The sequence below is a fragment of the Felis catus genome, chromosome E3 (assembly GCF_018350175.1).
Source record: "Felis catus isolate Fca126 chromosome E3, F.catus_Fca126_mat1.0, whole genome shotgun sequence".
Classification (NCBI taxonomy): Eukaryota; Metazoa; Chordata; class Mammalia; order Carnivora; family Felidae; genus Felis; species Felis catus.
In genome coordinates this window covers 946,625-961,326 of record NC_058383.1, presented here as the reverse complement: position 1 = coordinate 961,326, position 14,702 = coordinate 946,625, and the positions used below count along the sequence as shown (strand labels likewise).

The 14,702-nt window shown below is 64.7% G+C and overlaps 1 protein-coding gene across 1 annotated transcript; it reads right to left on the bottom strand.

The window, feature by feature from the left end:
* Window positions 1-3,887: 3,887 nt before the first annotated feature.
* CYP2W1 (cytochrome P450 family 2 subfamily W member 1) lies at window positions 3,888-9,098 on the bottom strand. The gene is made up of 9 exons (XM_003998398.3): window positions 8,845-9,098; window positions 7,366-7,528; window positions 6,918-7,067; window positions 6,690-6,847; window positions 5,447-5,620; window positions 4,972-5,110; window positions 4,675-4,859; window positions 4,384-4,525; window positions 3,888-4,144 (listed from the first exon to the last, which is right to left on the bottom strand). Exons 1-9 carry the CDS (start codon window positions 9,016-9,018, stop codon window positions 3,924-3,926), a joined length of 1,506 nt encoding a protein of 501 aa, XP_003998447.2. The 5' UTR covers window positions 9,019-9,098; the 3' UTR covers window positions 3,888-3,923.
* Between the last annotated feature and the right edge of the window lie 5,604 nt (window positions 9,099-14,702).

The window sequence follows — 14,702 nt, the reverse complement described above, 5'->3', positions numbered from 1 at the left end:
GACGTCCAGCAGCAGGTGACCAGGACACCAAGGCAAACAGCACTCAGCAGTACAAGGACAGAAACGCTGACACAGGCCACAGCATTGCACTGGGCAGGGGACCTCGGACCACAAGGGGGACCTCAGACCGCTGTTCCACTGACACGAGATTCTGGGAACGGTGAGCTTGCTCACCTGCAGTGACGGAGCACCCAGAGGCGGGGGTGCCTTCGGGGACTGCGGCCACACAGCGTGTGCAGGTGTCAGACGCGTTCCGGGGAGCAGACAGAGCCTCGCGGGGCCGAACTCACGGCAAAGCATTTTGGAAGGAAAATGGTAAAGAAGTTCGTTGTCACCTTAATGTCTGTTCTCACCAAAGTTCCCCGCGTCCCTCCTGGAGACCGTCTCGAGCGCTCCATCGAGAGTGGGTGAGGGAGCGCTCCATTGAGAGTGGGTGAGGGAGCGACCAGACTTCCCGGCCGTCACTGCCGACGCCATCACCCTGCCCCACCCTCCAAGGAAGCGCCCTTCCTGGGACTCGTGTCCCAGAAACGTTCAGGCAGGTGTTTCTGTTGACCTCCTGCAGTGACCAATGGCCCCCCGCCAAGGTTCCCCTTCCGGTGCCCCCCGGAGAGCTTCCTTGTTTAGTGAAATCAGTGCTTATCCAGCAGGAATGTCCCTGACAGGTGCTTCAGGACATTAGGTGGCCACGAGCCAGGACCCCTGCCCTGGGAACGGACCTTCAGCCTCTCATGTGTCTGCCCTGAGGGTGGGTGTCCCAGCGGCCCTGGGAGCTTGCTTCTGGTTTGGGGGCCAGTGGTGTGACGGGATCAAGAGCCACCCGCCGGCCCCCAGGGGCTCCTTCCCTGACAAGAGGAGGGGCGCTGTGGCCATGGGAACCCACGTTCAGGGGCCCAGCTGCCCCCTCCTCACCTTCAACGTCTGGGACCCTTGATGGACGTCTCCAGAGGCTCCTCCCGAAGCCCATGCAGGCTGGAGGCTGAGCTCATTGGAGATGCAGCCGGCAAGAAATGGGACCCCAAACTTGGAAGTGTCCACCATGGATGAATGGACAACACAACACGCGCCATCCACCCACGAAATACTATTCGGCCTTAAAAGGGAAGGAAGTTCTGGCACCTGCTCCAATATGGGCGGACCCTGCAGACACCACGGTGAGTGACACAAGCCAGACACGGGAGGACACGCACTGGGACGCACTCCCACGAGGCCCCGGGTCGTCAGACTCAGGGACACGGAGGAGACAGTGGGGCCGGGGCTGGCGGAGCGGGTAGGGGTCTGTGTGTAACGGGGACAGAGTCTCAGTGTGGGGAGATGGAACGTTCTGGAGCCAGACGGCGGGGCGGCTGCACAGCAGCGTGAATGTGCTTGGTGCCCCTGAGCTGCTCACTTAGAAGTGGTTGAAATGGTAATTTCTGTTATGTGTGTTTTACCACAAGAAAAATACAAAGCAAACAAGAGCAACCAGCAGATGATGGGGCAGAGGTGGAGGGGGGGCCGTCCCATCAACACCTCGGTGGAGCCCCCATCACGGGGCGAGTGTCTACACCGGGTCAGGGCCAGACTGAGCAGCTCTCTGGAGCGGGTGGGCGGGTGAGTCCCCCTTGTTTGCAGAGGGGAAGGCAGCGGCACACCTGGGTCTCCAGATCACTCATGCAGGGGCTGGGCCCAGTGGGGGGGGCTCGGGGGCAGCGGTGACGGGTGCTTTCCTCGTGGGCCAGACGTCACAATTGGCGTGTTGTGCACCTTCGGTGTATAATACATTTATTCTGTGTCCACCCCATAAAGTGGGAGGGGGGGGGACAGATATTCCCCAGACGGCCCCGGCTCTCCTGGGCCCCAGCCAGTTCTCCGCAGGGGTGAGGGGAGCCTGAGAATAGGGGGCCCGGAGGTCCCCTGCAGGGGTGAGGGGGGTGCCAGAGCCTTCCGTGCCCTGGACCGGGGTGGCTGAGGATCCCTCTCATGCCAGCCCTCCGCCCAGCCCACCTCAGATCTGCACCAGCCCACAGGCCTGGAGCCGAGCCGCGGGCGCCTGGGGTCGCCCTGGGGATCTCCTGCCTAACGTCCCACCAGAGCTCCCGGGGTCCCCCACAGGGACCCGTTCCCACCAGAGCCGCCAGCCCTGATGCAGCCACTGGGCGAGCATCGTGTTTGTGAAGCATTTTCCTCCGGGATCTACACCTTCCAAGCCCAGCACAAAGCCTTCTCACATTTATTCTTGGCAAATCAAAGCGATTACCCCAAAGCAGCAACGACCCTATTGGATTCTGAGGAGAAAAGTTAAGTCACCTTGGAAAGTGGTTCGTTTTGACGCCTGTTCCTGGGAGTTAGGAAATAGCGGTTCAGTGTGTGCGTCCCGCCGCCCGGCTAACGCGGGACCGCCCCGGCAGGTGCCGTGGGCCCAGCTCCTACGGGGGGCGTGGCTCCTGGAAACGGGGTCCAGACAGCCCTACGTTCACCACAAAGAAAGGAGACCCCCGTGACCACTGCCTTCGCTTCTAATGCTCACCTTTTCCCTTTTCGGGCTGCCCAACCCCTCCCACCACGCCCACCCCAAGCAGCACAGTCTCTTCAGCCAAGAGCTTCTTGGAAGGGTTTCCACAGCCATTCCGGAATGTTCTGCCTCGCTCTGAAGGATGCTGTCAGTTGATTGGCCAGGATGAACTCGGATGAGATCCATGCTCCTTGTCGCGCGTGACCCCGCTAGACTCAAGCGGCCCCGACCCCTCCACCCAGGTTTCAGACGTTTGAGACAGAAGCAGTCCGGCGACAGAGAAAATCCTCGCCGCCCCCCAGCACCCAGCTCTTTCCAGAAATAAAAGATACCCAGTCCATACCCCTTCCCCCACAGGGGCCCACCATGTGAACGGCACATCCAGAAGCACGCGTGGCCACGGTCCTGCCCCCTCTCCCTGAGGGAGAGGCTGCCTGACCTCTGCCAGCCCCCTGCACCCCCCACCCAGGGCTGGGGACGGGGGAGGGCGGCCAGGGTGGCTGGAGTCCAAACCCCATCCCGCCAGGCTCCCGGACCGCCGGTGGGTTGCCAGATACGTACGCAACCGCAGATCACTGAATTTCGGGTGCGTGGGAAGTGTGTCCCATGGACGCAGGCTGGAGAGCCCCCCACTCGGCCCCCCTGACCTGGTGTCCCCGGTCAGCAACAGATCCCTGCCCTAGGAGTTACCATACAGCTTGGGCGGGGAGCTGGGCTTCGGGTATGAGGCTGACTGGCTCGGGGGGTGCCCGCGTCCTCCCTGCTCCCCTTCCCACCCAAGCCTCTGGTAGCCGCTGACCCTCGATTGGCCCGTGTCCCAGGGCTCAGGGTCCTGGCTCCAAGGGCTGAGCGCCTCCTGGATACGGCCCCCCAGGAGCCCCAAGAACAGGGTGGGGTCTGCGGGAGACCCAGCACAGAGCAAGCTGGGAACGCGGGTCTGAGGCCGGCCTCTAGGTGGGTGTCACCCTGCCACCTGCCACCTCCCCGCACCCCAAGAGCAAGTGGCCCCGAGGGGAACCTGATGGGGGCAGCGTGGAGGGTAGGTGGGTGGGGAGAGGTGGCATCGGGAGCCCGGGAGGCGTGGGGTGCGGGAAGGGGGCACTTCTCCACTGGGGAACGGGAGGCACCCTGAGGTTTGGGGGGGACCTGAGTGCAGACCGAGGCAGCGCTGCCGCCCATGGGGTCTGGGGGCGGAGGGTGGGGAGGGGGCCCGGCTGCCCCGGGGAGACGGGAGGAGGAGGGGTAGAGATGGCTCGGGGCAAGGGAGCTTGGCAGGGGGCTGGGTCCCCGAAAGAGCACGATCGGGCCCAGGTGGGGTTCCAGGGGCCACGGCAAAGAGCCCAGCAAGGGGCACAGTGAGGGCCGTCCACCCGTTTGTCCGGCCTCCATCATGCACAACGCACCCCGAGCTGGGACCTGGGAGAGTGACTCAGACCCTCCCCGGGTCTGCTTGGGCAGAGCCCCCGTGTCTGGGCACCGCGCAGAGGGCCTGTGCTGGCGGCCGCATGGTGAAGGCCGGGGCGGGCGTGGTGTCCAGGGCGCCAGGGCTGAGGCCCGGTGGGGGCAGCAGGCGGTACCTGTGGAGGAGGCCGGCGAACAGCAGAAACAGCTCCGACCTGGCCAGGCTCTCCCCCACGCAGACGCGGCGGCCTGCGAGGGAAACCGAGGCACAGGGCTACCAGCCTGCCCTTTGCAGGGCTGTGCCGGGGGGCTGGCCGGTCCCCTGGACCCGAGAGCAAGGTGCGGGCCAGCTCCGAGGGGGAAGGGATGGGGTGCTGGAGGCTGTGGGCAGTGGGAGGCCTGGGGGCCTGAGCTTCCGAGGTCCCTGGTGAGCAGGCTCCTTGGGGGTGAGGGACCCCGTGCCGCCCCTGCCCGTGAGCTGGGGGTACCTGCGGAGAAAGGCAGGAAGGCTGCCCGCTTCACAAAGCGCCCGTCGGCGTCCAGGAAGTGACCCGGGTTGAACTGGCGAGGGGTCTCCCACTGCGTCTTGTCCAGGAGCACCGAGCTCAGCAGAGGGATCACGGGTGTGCCCTGTGGGTGGGGCGGCAGGTGGGCTGGGCCCGGCGCCCCCTCCCTCCGGGGGCGTGCCCCGCGAGACCCAGCTGGGCCCAGCCTGACCGAGAGCAGAAAGGGGGAGGGGAGCCGTGCCCATCCTGTCGGGGGCCAGGAGGGGGGCCCACCTTGGGGAGCAGGTAGCCGCCCAGCTGGGTGTCAGCCGCCATGCACCGCGGCACGTGGGGCAGGAGAGTGATGGAGCGCTGGACCTCGTGCAGCACGGCGCTGGTGTAGGGCAGTGACCGCTGGTCCTCCAGCCGGGGGAGGCGCCCGGGCCCCAGCACCCGGTCCAACTCCTCCTGCACCCGGCCTGCGGGCGAGAAGGTGGGCGCCCGCGTCCCCGCGAGCCCCGGCCCCCCCGCCCCGGGCCCTGGGGGACCCCGCCCACCGACGCGTGCTGGAAAGGGAGGCTGGGGGCTCACCTTGCACACTCGGGTGCCTGCTCATCAGGAGGGCGGCCCACTGCAGCGTGGCGGAGGTGGTCTCTGTGCCGGCCATGACCATGTCGAGAACACAGGCCACCATGTCGGCCTCGGCAAACAGGCCGTGGGGGTCTTTCCCCTGCAGAGTGGGTTGGAGAGGACTCGGCCGGCGGCTGGGCGCCACGGACCCACCCCCCCCGTCCCGCCCCCCGCCAGCTCCGGGCTCAAGAGAGGGATGGAAGGAAGGAGCCAGGTTAGCAGGGCACCTGCTACGTTCTGGGCTCGGCACATCTTTGCTGCCACCCCTGAGGCAGGCACTGCAAATGCCCCGTTTCACAGATGGGGAGACCGAGGCTGAGAGCGGCCCCCAGCGGGGAGAGGGGGGAGGTGGCTCAGGGCCAGCCCCTCTTCTCCTGGGGTGGGGCCCCCAAATGCCCGCAGGCCTCTGAGGCGGGAGGGTGCGTCCTGCCCACACCTGGCCCTGCTGGATCAGGGCGTCCATGTAGCTCTGCACGGGGCCTGCCCCGGGCGGGGGGGGCCGCCGCGTCTCCAGGAGGGTCCTCAGGATGGCTCGCACCTCCTCTATCTTCCGAAGGACAGGCCGGTGCAGCTGGAGGAGAGCCCCGAGCCGGGGGTAGATGTTGAACAGCTGAAGGCAGAGAGCGAGACAGCGGGGAGAGGGGGATCAGGATGCGGTCCCCACCGCGGGCCCCGCGCCCCCCAGCAGGTGTGTGCACCTGTGCGGGTTCCCAGGTGCTGCCCCGGGACTCCGGGCGGACCTGCGGGGTGGGGGACTGCCCGTGGCCACAAGAGGGCGCCGGCTCGCACTGCTGCTGGGACCGCAGCCTGGGCTCCCACAAAACCCTCTGTCCCGGGACCGGACGGCAGGTGACGCGCCTTGACGGGTGGCTTCCCCGACGCGGGGCGGCTGTAATCACGCCCCGCCCTCCGGCCACCAAAGCCGTAGGACAGAGAAGGGGGAGAGGGTCGCCTGTGCCGCCAGTCATCGGGACAGAGAATTTGCAAACTTCAGAGCTCCAGCCGAGCCGCTGTGGGAGGGAGGCCACGGAGTGTCTGACCAGCCAGCGCGTGTCCCGCACCAGGTGGGGCCTCGGCAGCTGTCCACGGCTCTCCTGGCTGCGCCCGCATCGCTGTGCACCCCTAGGACGTGAGCGATCCCTGGATCGAATTGCCCAGTGAGGAGCCGGCACATGGGGTGGGGAGGCCCGGAACATTCCACTCCCGCCCCCCTGGCCTCCGTCCTCCTGGGGCTTCCGCGAGGAGGCCAGATCCTCCCGCCCAGCGGACGGCAGGGGCTCCTAGGAAGGAAGCGGGAGGACGGGAGACTGTGCTCAGCCCCTGCCTCGCGCCCGTGGCCGCGGGTCCATGAGAGATTGGGAGGAAGAGACCTGGCGCTGTGGCATCCTTCTAAATCTGTGCCCCACACCTAGATGCGTGCGCTTAGCGCCTAGCGCTGAAATTGCCGCGACGGTGAACGTTTCACGTTTTGGAAAAGAGTGCAATGCCCACGCCCCTGGGAGTCGGGAAAACCAGAGGGCCAGTTCGCGTGATTTCTGTGGCGCTGTGGAGGACCGATACTGGGTGGATCGTCCCTGGCCGGAAGGGCTGGGGGACAGGGGGACATCGAGCCCCACGTCCAGGGAAGAAATGCTCAGCTCCCTGACCCCCAGCCGAGGCCGGGAGCAGCCGCCTCTCACCTGCAGGCTGGGGGTCCCCAGGAGGACCATGACGTCATCGATAAGCCTCAGCAGGGACACGAACAGGGGATCCTGGTAGTCGAAGCGCCGGCCGAAGAGGAGTGTGAAGGTGATGTTGGAAGGGGCCCAGCCGAGCAGGGCCAGGGGGAAGGGCCGGCCTGGAGTGGGAGGGACACGGGCCTCAGGGAGTGAGGGACCCCCACCGGGGGGTGCCCGGCCCCCACTCACCTCCGTAGCTGTCCAGCTGCCCCATGAGGCACCTCAGCTCCTGCAGGATCTTGTCGACCATGGGCCCCCTCCCCACGCCCAGGTCATGGAGGGTGCGCACAGTGAACTGGCGGGCGGCCCTCCAGCGTGCCCCCGATGAGAAGAAGATACCTGCGGGCCGGGCAAGTCGCCGCTGAGTGACGCAGGCAGGGAGCAGATGGGGCAGACCCGACGTCGAGGGCCTCGCCCCCATGCCCGAGCCCCTTCTGCCAAGAGCTGGCCTTGGCGAGCCTCGTCCCCTCTCGGTGCATGCTGGTCTCCTGCCCCGTGGACACCGTGTCCCTCCCCGGGAGCCACACTGGGCACACTGTCTCCCGCGGCTCAGAGACGCAGACCCCCTCCCCGGGGTCCGGGGACTCCCGTGCTCCGCCGTCCTCCGCCCCCTCCGCACCCCACGCGGCACACCTACCCCCACCGCCCTGGATGAGCTGGAAGACGGCGACGGGGGGTCGGTCGGCCAGCTTTGACCCGGTGCCCACCAGGGCCTCCCTCACGGCCTCGTAGCCGGCCAGCACCACCGTCTTCTGGAGCCCCAAGTGCACAGTGAACACCGGCCCGTACCGTTCCGAAAGCTGGTGGGGACGGGCAGGAATCAGCCAGCGCCCCCCCCCCTCCAAGACTGCACCTGTGCGGGGCGGGCTCAGGGGGACTCAGAGCCAGGGGTGGCCTAGGCGGGGTCTGTGGGAACTGGGCCGGTGGAGAGCAGGCAGAATAAAGGTCCAGGAGCCAAAAAGCAGGAGGTGTGCTGGCCCATGCCCCCTCCCCATCCATTCCGGGAAGGCAGGGGAGGGGCTGCCATTGGTAAGAGGGGCTGTCTGCGGGGCGGCCTCCCAAGCTTGACCCCCAGAGGCCCCGCCCCTGCTCAGGCACCCCTAGCACTGAAACCCAGATGGATGGCAGCAGTGCCCGGGTGGCCTCGACCACTCAGTTTCCCCCACGCTGACCCCCCGGGGCACAGAACGACAATACGTGGCTAAGGCTGGCCTCCAAGGCCGCCGCCTGGGGCCATTGCCCTTCTGTGCCTTTACAGATGGGGAAACTGAGGCCCAGAGGCAACAAGTGAGTTGCGGCCAGTCACACACACTGAGGGACAGAGAGGCCCGCCCTTCCTGTCCACACCCGCTCTGCTCCCCGCATGCCGGAGTGTGGCCTACGGGCCCAGCGCTGGGCACGGCCTGAGACTCGGGGGCCCAGGGTGCTTCCTGGAGAGGTGCCCCCGAGGGGCCAGGCCCGCAGCCCCCTCTTCTCCTCCCACATCCAGGGCCTGGGGGGCCGCCAGGCAGCCACTAGGAGGTTTCTGGAAGTAGCTGCATTTCTGGGGAAGCAGGGAGGGTGGTCATAGGAGCCGTAAGCGGCCCAGGAGTGGCTGGATAGCCCTGGTCGGGCGAGCGCCGGGCCATCAGTCTCCTGGCTGCAGGGCAGGGCAGCCGGCCGGCGACCTGGGGCCAGGACTGTCCAGCCTCCAGCCCAGGGTGGGAACAGCCACACCCGCGGGCGCCCCACCTGACGGCACACTCGTGCGCTAGTCCAGGTCCCTCTGTCACCAGACCTCTGCTTCCTGGTGCTGCTCCCAGGGGCACCTGCCTCCTCCCCACCCCCACTCTGGCTGCCCCCAAACCTGGCTCTCCTGTAGGCACTCATCAAATGCTGCCTCCTCCAAGGAGCCCTCCTGGCCTGACACTCCTGGCCCCCTGCTCCCTGCATGGCCCATCTGCTTCCCCGCGGGGGCGGGGGGGGGGTGTCCTTCTCTCTTCCCCAAGGCGGGGTGGGCACTTGGGCCTACCCAGGCTGGGACACGGACCTCCTACCCCACCGGGGGCCTGGAAAACGGGCTCAGCTTCCCCTGAGGTGGGGCTGGGCTGCCCAGGCGGCCGGAGCCCTGACCTACCTCCATCAGTGACCGGTCCTGCTGTGACACGCACAGCAAATGCAGGTTTCCGATGAGCGGCAGTGGGCGTGGCCCAGGGGGCCAGCGAGGGGCTGGGGAGGGGGTGCGGGTGTGGGCTCGGAGCAGCCCCCAGAGCCCCAGGAGCAGCAGGAGCCCCACGAGCAGCAGGGCCATGAGGACGGCGGGCGGCGAGGCCCCAGCTCCCCACCTTGTGCCTTATAGGCTGTCGGGCAGGGGGAGGGCGTGCCAGGACCTCGCCCCTCCACCCAGAGAATGTGGACCGAGCGGTTCACAGGGGACAGCCAGGCAGCTTAAAGTGACAGGCGTGCGTGGAATGTGGGGTCGCGTCTGTGGCAGGGAGCCAGGACGCCAGGGGCCGTCTGGGGGGCCGCCGTCTAGACCTTGTGCGTAAGGCGTCTCCGTCCCTTGCCTGCTGGAGAGAAGACGCCGTGGTGGCCACTGTGCCCCTCCCATCAGCCTCTGCTTCCTGCCTCAGTCTCCCCATCAGAACTGGGGCTTATGGGGCTTTGGGAGCTGGGCCCGAGCTCTGAGGGGAGCTCTGAGCCTCCCTCGACAGGACCCATGGGGTAGGAGGTCTGTGGAGACCCCATGGATGGCTCTCGAAGGTCTGCACAGCAAACACCTCAAACCCCAGGGCCTTCAGAGGCTACCAGAGGGTCCCCTGCCGTGTCTCAGATGGCAAACTTTCCCTGGGTGACAACCTGCTCCTGTCACCTGGGGCAGGAGGCACTGGTCTATGCAGGACGGGGCAGGGGCAGAGTGGGTGACGGCCGGCCAGGCTTATGAGCCCCCATGTGTCTGTGCTGCGTGAACTCTGGGCTCCTTAACCCCAGTGCCCCTGCTGGGAGGGAAGGAGGCCCCGCCGTGGAAGGAGCCGTGAGGGGTGGGAGGGCCGTTGGCATCAGAAGTGGCTGGGCCTGCTCCACACCTCCTGCCCCAACATGAGGAGTTGGAACCCCAGCCCCACGCCGGGCCCCTCGCTGCGAGGCCTGTCTCCGGGGTACCGTCCACGCCCCTCCCCACACCCTGAGCCGAAGCGGCCCGTAGGCCCGTACGTGCTTCCAGCCTCAATTTGCACACGTCCCGTGACGGGGAGCTCGCTGGCTTTCGGGCGGGCTGCCCTGTCGCACAGCTGTGGGGCTTCTGTGATGGAGGATGGTTCTCCAGCGGCTGCGTCTCTGGGTCGTCTGGGCTGAGTGCCCGGTACCAAGGCCGCTGCTAGGTGCTTCGGCTGGGGCTCCTCTCTGCCCGGGACAGTCCACTGAATTAATTCCACAAGCGTTTCCGGAGTATGTGTGTGTGCTATAGGCTCAGCCAGCAGCTGGGGCCATAGTAATCGGTGGTCAGGGATCCAAACATGGCCCCCAAGTCCAGCGGAAGAGACCCACGTGGCAGTGGCCGTGCCACTGCAAACTTCTGAGGTATTGGGACCAGAGTCAAGTCGCCAAGCGGCGGGGCACTCCAGCAGAGGGAACAGCGTGTGCAAAGCCCAGAGGCCCCGTGCCAGCAAGGAGCTGGGTGGGGGGCGTGAGGCTGGAGATCCGTGGCTGGAAGCGCAGGAGGCGGGAACTCGGGGTCCCTGGGGTGGGGGCTCCATCTTCCGTGGCCTCCTCTTTCAGGTTGCTGAGGCCTGGGCTCCTGTGAGCCACCTGGGTGCCACCGCCCGGGTCCCTGCAGGGGAGGCTGGGGGCACTGTGATCCACCACTCTGATTGGCCGGCTGCTGGAGGGGGGGGGCGGTGGGGTGTGGTGGTGAGGGGCTCAGACTTGGGAATGAGACTCAGCCCTGTGGGCATCCTGACCGCGTGGTGTTTTCTGGGGTTTAGCGTGGACCCAGCCAGGGGCATGTGACCACGGGATGTGGCAGGCAGGCCCCTGTGCGTTGGGTGAGCCCAGGGGAGGCCAGCTGGGCACCCGGAGCTTCTTAGAGCCCGGCCTGCGGGGCTGGAGCCCCTGGTCGACAGAGTCAAATCCGGTTCACAAGGGTGGAACTGGGTGCTTGGCCTTGAATTTTTCCAGGCAACATGAGTGTCAAGGGCTCCCTTACATCCAGGCCCCGGAAAGAGGAAGCTGGGGGTGCCCGGCGGAATCTCCCAGCATATCTGCATCTCTGCTCGCCCCCCCCCACCCTGCCACGGCCCTTCCTCTGCAACTTCTAGAGACGGCGGCTGCCCCCCAACCCCATGGCTGCTCCCCCGCCCACTCCCTACCCCCCAGCACTGGAAGGGTCCTGCTCAGGTCCCCAGGGGCCCCACGCTCGAACCAATGTGAGTCCTGGGGCTGCACAAAGCCACCCACAACCAGGTGTTTAAAACACCAGAAACACGCTGTGGCTGGCGGGCCCAGAAGTCCCACGGTGGTGTGGGCGGCCGTCCCTTGTCGCCAGCCCCCGCCCAGGGTGGTCTCACCTGGAGACCCGCCCCTGCAGAGACTGGAGGTTGCACGTCCGTGGGCCCTTCCCTCCCCCATCAAGGCACCCCAGCTCCAGAAGGCTTTCTGCTCAGGTGTTTCTTTGGATACTTTTCCATTGAAACAGACAATGCACGTGCCCCAGCCGGGGAGTCGGACCCGCCGGGGCGCCCACAGAGCCCCTCTCTCATGCATCCTTCCAGAAACACTCCGGCACGCACCGTCATCGTGTGCCTTTTTCGGTTGTGTTGACGCTTTCATTTATTAATGTACCAAACAGCTCCTGTGCGGAGCTGAGACCCGTAGACAGCCAGGAAGCCCTGGCCTTGGCCAACTTCCAGAAGGCGGACGTCCTGTCTCCTGCTGCCCTGTCCCCCTCCCTCTGTTCAGTTGCTCTTTATTTGTAAGGTGACAGCGTGGCGGGATCAGACAGCAGCCTCCTCCTCTGGGACCGCTGCCTCGTCTCCTCTCTGTTGCACTGTCTCTGGGTCAAAAACATCCTGGGTGCGCGTTTCTTTGTGCTGCAAAATCAGTTCCTAGAACCAGAATCCCCGAGCCAAGGGGCTGCTGATTCTGGCAGATGCTCCCACCGTCCCTCCCGCTGACCCACACCCGTGTGGGTGGCGTTGGGAGGGACCCTCGCCTCCCGGCCTGCGTTCCCATCTCCTCTGCCTCCTCCGCGGCTGCTCCTTGTACTGCCCCCACTCGATGCCCAGGCTGGGTGGGGGCTTCTGGGTTCCACGCGGGGCTGCTCCGAGCCCACACCCGCACCCCCTCCCCAGGCCCTCGCTGGCCCCCTGGGCCACGCCCACTGCCGCTCATCGGAAACCCGCACTTGCCGTGCGTGTCACAGCAGGACCGGTCACTGATGGAGGTAGGTCAGGGCTCCGGCCGCCTGGGCAGCCCAGCCCCACCTCAGGGGAAGCTGAGCCCGTTTTCCAGGCCCCCGGTGGGGTAGGAGGTCCGTGTCCCAGCCTGGGTAGGCCCAAGTGCCCACCCTGCCTTAGGGAAGAGAGAAAGACCCCACCCTGCGGGGAAGCAGATGGGCCATGCAAGGAGCAGGGGGCCAGGAGTGTCAGGCCAGGAGGGCTCCTCGGAGGAGGCAGCATTTGATGAGTGCCTACAGGAGAGCCAGGTTTGGGGGCAGCCAGAGTGGGGGTGGGGAGGAGGCAGGTGCCCCTGGGAGCAGCACCAGGAAGCAGAGGTCTGGTGACAGAGGGACCTGGACTAGCGCACGAGTGTGCCCTCAGGTGGGGCGCCCATGGGTGTGGCTGTTCCTACCTTGGGAACACTGATTTTCTCTGCACGAAGAACAACTTTCAAGCTCCAGATTCCCGAGCTTCAGGGCCCTGCCCACACCTCCTGGGCTCCAGAAAGGACCCTCCAACCACCTACAGGGACCTCCCTCCATGTCTCATGGCATCTGGACCTCACTGTTCTGTGCCAGTTGGGAAAACCACCGCAAACTATCCGGAGCAGTGTCCTGGGCAGAATGGCCCCCCCGGAATTCATGTCTCCCTCGAATGTCAGAATGGGATCTTATCTATAAATAGGGTCTTTGCAGATCAAGTTTAGAGGAGGTCATCCTGGATTAGGGTGGGGGTGTCCTCATAAGAGACAGAAAAGTAGAAGACAGACACAGAGGGAAGAAGGCCAGGTGACCCTGGGGACACCATGGAGCGTGTGGCCACAGGCCGGGAACCAGGGCCACCGGGAGCTGGAAGAGGCGGGAGGACCCCCACCCCCGCCTCTGGCCCTCGCGGGGAACGCCCACCTCAAGTTCAGCCTCTAGAAGTGGGAGAGAACCATTTTCTGGTGGTTAAGCCCCCAGTTTTTGGTGCTTTGTTACAGTGGCCCTGAGACTCCTATAAGGAATGTTCAGAACAATTCCCAATAGGCAGGAGTCAGGCAAGTGGGTGACACTGGGTCCTTGCACTGTGTTCTCGAAGTCGCAGTCTAGCCAGTCTGCCTGAGTATCATTCAACTACATGTGACTTACCATTTATTACTGACCCAGCCCAGGTGCCCTCAAGCCAGACGTTCACATGGAGCAAACAGAAAAGCTGCAAGTGATTGGCGTTCCTGTAAAAATGCAAATCGTTCCATGGGGCACCTGGGTGGCTCAGTCGGTTCAGCGTCCGACTTCAGCTCAGGTCATGATCTCGTGGTTCATGACTTCGAGCCCCACGTCGGGCTCTGTGCTGACAGCTCGGAGCCTGGAGCCTGCTTCCGATTCTGTGTCTCCCTCTCTCTCTGCCCCTCCCCTGCTCATGCTCTGTCTCTCTCTGTCTCAAAAATAAATAAACGTTAAAAAAAATTAAAAAAAAATGCAAATCGTTCCTGTCTGGCAGAAAAGATCATCCCGAAGGTTGTGGTTTATTGCCCTGTGAGGGATTAACCTGTTCTAGGCCCAGTTTAGCAATCTGACTCTGGCATGTTTTTTCTTTCTCTGACCGCACGCGGCTATATCGGGGCCGGGGCGCCCTTCTTGGAACCAGCTTTGCCATCGGGCCACACTCCTGCACCCAGGCGTTAAATGAGACTCCGACACAGGGGCCGTTTATGTTTCTACTGGAACTACGGTTTCAGCCTTTAGAAAAGAACGCTTTGGCAGCAGAATTTATTAAAGTGGAAAGACCAGAGAAAGTTTCAGGCAAGGTTCCATCCAGGGGCTGTTCGTACAATGTGACTCTGCCCTCCTCCCCGTCGGGAGCGGGCTCCCGGCCCTGGCATCTGGCTGGGGGCGTTTGGCCCTGATAGAGGCAGTGCTCCCAGCCCCAGGAGTGCACCGTCTTGAAGTGGGTCCCAGCCTGAGGTTGAGCAACCCCAGCCGATGCCACGTGGGCCTTCTCCAAGGCCAGCCCACGCTCCAAGTTCTCGTGCAAAAGCAGATTGCTGTTTTGCACCTCTGAGTTCGGGCCGTTCGTGACACGGAGCTAGATAGCTCGTGTGCAGGCTGCGTGACCTTGGACGAGGAATTTAACGTCTCTGGGTGTCTCTATGTGTGAAACGAGGGTAAGAATACTGCCTAGCTGGGCTCGTCCTTTAAAGACTAGTAACGGGACGTCCCCTGCGCACCAGACGCTGTTGTGACAATCCCATGTGAAGCACCCTGGCACAGAAGGCCCTCCCCCACTTTTTGTATCTGTGCACCAGAGATGAAAATCCCTTCGTCCTCTCCCGGCCAAACGTGTCATATAGAGCAATAATCATTTGCCAGGTACGGACATGTCAATTAAAAGCTGGCTGTCGCCTCTAGGTCACGGGGCCTGCAATGCTTCATTGGTCCCTCAGGGCCGTCGGACAGAGAGGCTGCAAGGAAACATTGGGGGGGCTGGGCTGTCCTTTTTCCTGCTAAGTACTGTGATCTAGTCAAGTGGAAAAGTGCTATTTGCTGGGTAATAAAAGCGTCTTTTGTTCACGGCCCTG